The sequence below is a fragment of the Amphimedon queenslandica genome, unplaced genomic scaffold (genome assembly GCF_000090795.2).
Source record: "Amphimedon queenslandica unplaced genomic scaffold, v1.1 AMPQUscaffold_12710, whole genome shotgun sequence".
NCBI classification, from domain to species: Eukaryota; Metazoa; Porifera; class Demospongiae; order Haplosclerida; family Niphatidae; genus Amphimedon; species Amphimedon queenslandica.
This window is the reverse complement of record NW_003547054.1, coordinates 4,933-11,557: the sequence shown is the minus strand read 5'-3', so window position 1 is coordinate 11,557 and position 6,625 is coordinate 4,933. Positions and strand designations below refer to the sequence as shown.

General features: G+C 35.6%; 1 protein-coding gene across 1 annotated transcript; it reads left to right on the top strand.

Annotated features, from left to right (window-relative positions):
• The first annotated feature begins 809 nt into the window (after positions 1-809).
• LOC109587028 (uncharacterized) lies at positions 810-6,161 on the top strand. The gene is made up of 12 exons (XM_020003248.1): positions 810-914; positions 968-1,031; positions 1,094-1,161; positions 1,236-1,283; positions 1,340-1,397; positions 1,452-1,525; positions 1,591-1,638; positions 1,695-1,758; positions 1,806-1,896; positions 1,940-3,186; positions 3,245-3,940; positions 5,146-6,161. The coding sequence occupies exons 1-12, from the start codon at positions 846-848 to the stop codon at positions 6,159-6,161; spliced, it is 3,543 nt and encodes a 1,180-aa protein (XP_019858807.1). The 5' UTR covers positions 810-845.
• Positions 6,162-6,625: the final 464 nt, after the last annotated feature.

The window sequence follows — 6,625 nt, the reverse complement described above, 5'->3', positions numbered from 1 at the left end:
CAGTTTCACATTATATAATACAAGTTCCTCATCACAAATGATTGTACAATCTAAACCAAATTAATACAAATACATTAATTATTATAGTACAGTATTATACCTGTGCAAACAGTTCTTCATTGAAGAGCACATTTTGAGCTGATTTAAGTATCTGCTCCCATGGAGCTAACGTCAACTGTTGCTTATGAAGCTCAATGAAACAAGACGGCAACAAAGAATCAAGAGAAACAACCTCTGGAACAAAAACCACATCAACATGTACACATAGATGACATGTACACTCATGTGATAGTCATGTGACATACCATTACCTTTAGGCCATCGCAATTAGATTTATTGTTTCTCCTTTCCCGCCCGCATACTCCCGCATGCTTCAGTGATATTCTGATTAATCCACGTGCCAGCGGTGCCACATGCATGTGAGGTGAACTTTGGTACTGAGGAGGCCGCTTAAAGAAAGAGGCAAGGAGTACTCATAGAATAAGATCTTGGTTTGTTATGCTAGATTATCATTTATTATAATGTGCAAAAGAGCTAAGTTACCACATGTCACACAAGTACTAGTGAGCCAAAAGCCATAGGGAGCCCTAGTCCGCCATTTTATTAGCCTCTCAGTCAAGTTCAGTTCACATGACTGATCTCCTCATTGTCCTTTGCTTTTACCTCTGACTTTGCACACATTAGCTTTGCAAATTTATGTTTCTGATCTGATTGTAGTGCTCAAGGCTTTCTGAAACTATCAATTAGAGACTATTTTAGCGCTTACATGTATTTTCATTTAGAGACTAATTTAGAGCTTACATGTATTTTCGTTTGTTCTGGCTATAACTGGTTCTTGCTGCTTGATGACTGGCTTCGTCTCTCTCCTTCAGTACCTGACTATCATTCTCTTTAATTATAGTGAATACTGTCAGGTTTGTGCATGCTTGTGTAATGATTTATTGACACAGATGTTTGCTATCTCTAGACTCTCTTGTATTGGATCAAGTATTTTGGTTTACTTGTTTCACTGGCGTTTTATTTCATTAACGGTCAGCCTTCATTATATTTTTAATTCATTCTCTCTCTCTCTCTCTTTCTCTATAACCTTTAGTGTATACAACAGTACAGCAGTCACTTACTTATACACTGATCATTTCTTTATTAACTGCTGCTCATAAGGTTAGTGGATTTTTGATGTGTTTTATGTACTCTACTGTCTTCCTTTCTTTCTCCTTCTCTCTTCTCATTTTTAGTATCTCACTACCAGTGTTTCCCTTATTTGTAATAGTGAATACTGTCAGGTTTGTACATGTTTGTTTCATGATTTATTGACACACATATACTGTACTCTCTCTAGACTCTCTTGTATTGGATCAAGTATTTTGGTTTCACACTGTTGCTTCATTTCATTAACTGTTAGCCTTGATTGTAATTTTAATTTATTCTGTCTCTCTCTCTACATCCTTTAGTGTATATAACAGTACAGCATTTGCTTAGTTATACTCTGATCATTTCTTTGTTAACTGGAGCTCATTTTGTTACGGTTAGTGCATGTTTGATGCATGTTTTATGTACACTTTCTTTCTCCTTCCCTCTTCTCATTTTTAGTATCTCACTACCAGTGTTTCCCTTAGCTCTAATAGTGAATACTGTCAGGTTTGTACATGTTTGTTTCATGATTTATTGTCACACATATACTGTACTCTCTCTAGACTCTCTTGTTCTTGTATTGGATCAAGTATTTTGGTTTCACACTGTTGCTTCATTTCATTAACTGTTAGCCTTGATTGTAATTTTAATTTATTCTCTCTCTCTTTCTTTAGTGTATACAGCAGCAATTTTTACAGTCCTATACACAGTGACCATCTATACTGTTTATTGTCCTATAAACACATTTTATTCCTTGTTTTTTTGGTCAGTGTCTTTATTGATAAATTTGTATTATCTTTTAATATAGGTTCAGTACTATAATGGCACAATTACACATGAACTTAGTTACTACAAGTGTCATGAATGGCTTAAAGTTTTTGATGCCATGGACGATAACACAATTTGATGAGTCATTTACCGTTTTAGAATTTTTTAATGAGACTGTGAAGCCCCGGTTGGACATTGAATGCCTTTTGCTGTCTGCCCTTGTTGGACAAGAAAGACATACGCTTGTGCTTGTTGATATAAATTTGCCACTCTCTGCTCTAGTCCCTGAATATGGTCGATATTTACAGTATAAAGTTCAGTCTACTGACGATGGTGTTGTTACTGCCACTGATACGGATGAGAGTTTTTCATTGTCAGTTCCTGAACCTGTGAGAGAAAGAAATAGGAAAGATGTTTTATATAATCGGATTATTTCATTTTTTAACTCTTCATCAGTTGGCTGGTTACAGGACGAAATCACATTGGCAAATAAACTGTTAGTCACTCTAAGGGATATTTTCTGGCATATTGATGGTCATTTCCATGTATTTGATAGAGTCAAGAAACCTATTCCCTCCATTTTTAATATCTTTACTGGGTTTAATATTCCTGAGCAATCAAAGCATCGTAAGAGACGAACTGGAAATATTTGTGCCGATCAGCTTCGTGGATTTGCACTGGATCTTTCACAGCTTTTATTGGAGTGCTACTGGGAAAGGGAGACATGGAAAGACCTTAAGCCACATTTTGTGGATCTCTTTTCAAGTCTCAGTTGTTATTCTGAGTACTTAATTGACAAAAATAAAAGATCGAAGGAAAATCACAAAAGCCCTACTCCTGTTCGTGAGTTATCAGATCACTTTTCTACACAAGTACTAGAAGAATCAGAATCTGTTCCTTCATCTCTGTCTGCTATTGATAAGCTAGTATCGAGTCAGTCTGTATATGCACATACTTCGATTGATCATCTGCTACCTTCAGAGTCTTTGAAAAAGCACAGACTTATAAATTTGTTGACTGAAAGTGGGCTATCTTGTCGTGCCATGCTTTTGATGTATGCTCCAGGTGGTAGTATCGCAAACCTTCATTTTATGTGGCCGTTGCCACTAGATATTAGTGATGAATCTATACTACATCAGAGGAGTCAATCTACCATTGAAAAAATTAAACTGTTACTCCCTGTCTTTCATACTAGAGCAATGAAGAGAGCAATGTTTGACAAATTTGGCCGCATTTCAAAGAATGTCAAACCTTTTCAGCTGAGGTATTTTTATAAGGAACTTACAGGTATTCTATTACTTATTTAGATTTAATGAATTTTAATCTGTGTTTTATCATTTAATAGGTGATAGTTCTGCTTCATCTACTACTGATGAAGATGTAATAGATAAAAGAATCAAAGAGATTGTGGAAATGGAAGATTATGATATTATTGATGATCTTAGAAAGCATAATGGTATTAGATCAACCCGTTATGATGTTTTTTGGGAGCATTGTAATGATTTTCTGAATGAAGATATAGGATATGTTGTTGATGAGCGTAGACATGGCCAGATCACACATTTGGCACGGGCAATATCAATCAGAGACTTCATCGATCAAGTGAAGGCCCTATGTCCAGAAGGTACACCTATACCATGTGAAGAGTGGGTCAGGTTGCAGTTTTGGCCAAAGACTCCTTCGGCCAAGGCATCATTACAGCATACTGGTCGTTTTACTATGAAGTTCATGATTCAGCAAAGGCAGTGGAGACAGAACCATCCCGACTCACACTATGCAGCTGCTTGTTTTAGATACAAGAGGGAATATGCCCTACAGATTCGCTCTGAATGTTCATTTATATGCCTTGATGACAAGCATAAGATTAAGATCGGTGAACCTGGTTACCCTGTGGCTTCAGCTTTGAGAGGAAAGAAGGTATCTGTACGAAGTGATGAAACATTGGCAGTAGGAGATCACAACTTTACCAAGTTCTCCGTAATACCCTCTGTGATCTTTTCAATTGATATTCCAGATGAAATTTCTGAATCTTGGTACAAAGGTAATTTGTTTATGTTTTGATAAAAGTAATTTGTTCAACTGGTCAAACCAAGCTTTGTTTTCTAAACTTTTTATGTTATAGTATTTTTACAAACTGGGGTGAAACCCCCAGTTTTTTCCTATAATTGATTTCACCCAAGTGCAAAGTTTATATATAATATATATATATGTATATATATATTATGCCCACACTTATATTTCTTCTATACATGTATTGGAGAAATTACAAAATCAATGTGCCTTAGCAACCACCAAACCACGCCCTTTAAGTAAAGTGGGTCTGGCTATGGCAAACAAAATGGCGGCTTACACACGGGACAAAGTTATGAGCATTCTAACAGCAAGAGAACATAGAGATACTGTCTAAATAAAAACCCAAATGTACATGTAAGGTCATGAAAACATTTATAGGAATATTTTTACACTGTTACACTTGTTAAACTGCAAAATTAACATCTTTAGGAATAGCTTTAGTTATATACATGTAGAAGTATTGAGCATAGAATATTAGTAAAACCAACCATTAATTTTTAGCTTACATTGTAGCTAGAAACACTTATTTCAATAAAAATGGACTTCGAGCTTCAGTTCAGTAATAGCAGGAAATTTTCATTGCCAGATAATTTGATTTTCTATCCTAGCAAGCCTTACAAAATATTTTTGTTGATTTTAATTTACATTAATTATTATTATTCACACTGTCATGCCTACTTAGTTTTTAATTTTTATTGTCTAAAACTTCTATTCTAAATTTTGGTCAATGAAATAATCAGAGTCGTAGTTGACATGAGGCATCATATATGTACTAATATTGTTATTGGTATTTTAGTGATTATTTAGTTTACACAAAACAATTGCGATTGGGGGCTGAACCTCAGTTGTTAAATTGAGTGATGTCTTTTTATGAAAAGGGCTTCTGGATTTTAAGCTCTGTATTGTGTTTTTTTTCTGCATAACATCAAAAACTACTGAATGCAGGTGTAGTTTAACTGATAAAAGTCATTTTAATTCAATTTGCAGAAATTTATTGGTGGCCTTTGTTTTAACATTGGGGTGGGGGCTTTAGCCCCATAGCCCTCCCCCTTCCTCTGCCTGTGGTGTACAAATTTTATTAATCAACTTACACAATTATGTTTCCTATGCGTTTTACAGTTAACGTTAATTTTGTATAGCTATGAATTAAGTTATTAATGTCATGTGTTTTAGGTGCTGTTTTTGTGGGAGTAAAAGATCTTATATATGAGCCATCATCTCCATTTCGGCACATGACTGAGCTATACAAAGTTCTTCAAAGCCAATCTTTTTCAAAGCCTGTACTTTTTATATATTCTGACGGAGGCCCTGATCATAGGCTCACCTACATTAATGTCCAGCTGTCACTCATATGCCTGTTTTTAAAGTATAACCTTGATTATTTATGTGCAGGGAGAACAGCACCACATCATAGTTGGAGAAATCCTGTTGAACGTATTATGTCTGTTTTAAATTTGGGTCTCCAATGCGTAGGACTTGCACGCTCTGAAATGTCATCAGAATTTGAAACTGTTATTAGGAAGTGCAGTAATTTATCTGATCTTCGACAGCAATTGACATCATGTAAAGAAGAATTGAGTGATTCTCTTTCTCATGTTAAAATTCGTCTACATAGTTTATTTAGTCGTCTTCAACTTCATGGCAAGGCATTTGAAATATATCATTCAGCTACAAATGAGGAGTTAAGTGAATTTTGGTCTGCACTCATAGCACTAGATTCCACTTTGATGGAGGGTGGCACTTACAGGAAGGACAATATCAGTCAGCATGTAAAAGTTGCTGAATTCATTGAGCATTGCTGCCAGCGATCCCACTATACTTTTGACATTTTAAAATGTGGCAAGTTGACTTGTTCATTATGTAAACCACCCCGATTGCCACTCTCATCTTTTAAAGAGTTAAAACACATACCTCACCCGATGCCCATGGAAGATGGCCACTATCTGCCCTTCTTAGAAGCATTCAATAGTATTATGTCAGAAGAGCACCGTCCGAGTTATGTAGCTAAAACTAAGGTACCGAAAAAGCAAAAGCACTCTCTACCTTTTCGAGGTACAGTACAGCACGTCAAAAATGCTAGTATCATGGTCCAGTGTGCTTTATGCAATATGTGGAGGCTGGTATTTTCTAGATTTAAGCTAGATCAGAGATGCTGCTCACCGTCAGACACTGCAGGATATTTTGGATGACCATGAGTATTCTTGTGGTGCTTCTCTAGCAGAACTAAACTTGCCTGAAGCATTCAGTGAAGTGGAAATAAGGGATCATGAATGTAACGATCCAATTGAGGTGTTGTACTACAGTGCTAAATACTCTCCAATATGCATTTATTGTGCTAAAGATGAAGGTTATGAAAAAGATAATGAGTATCCTAAGTGTGAGAACTGTCAAGATAAACCAACTTTATATATTAAGAATAAGAAATGAAGTGTTTTGTTATTTGTTCATTTTTTTGTAATTAATTTTGTCAATGTTTTGCACAACTTCTTTTTAGCATTACTACTGATAATAACTGAAGTCACTACCTGCATGCAAGAAGAAGCATTGTTATCAATTCAAAATTCAAGGCAACTTCTCTCTAAAATGCACAATGAGGTGAATTTCTAGGTTACATAGATGCATAGAAGGTGGAGCTCATTAAATAGAACAATGA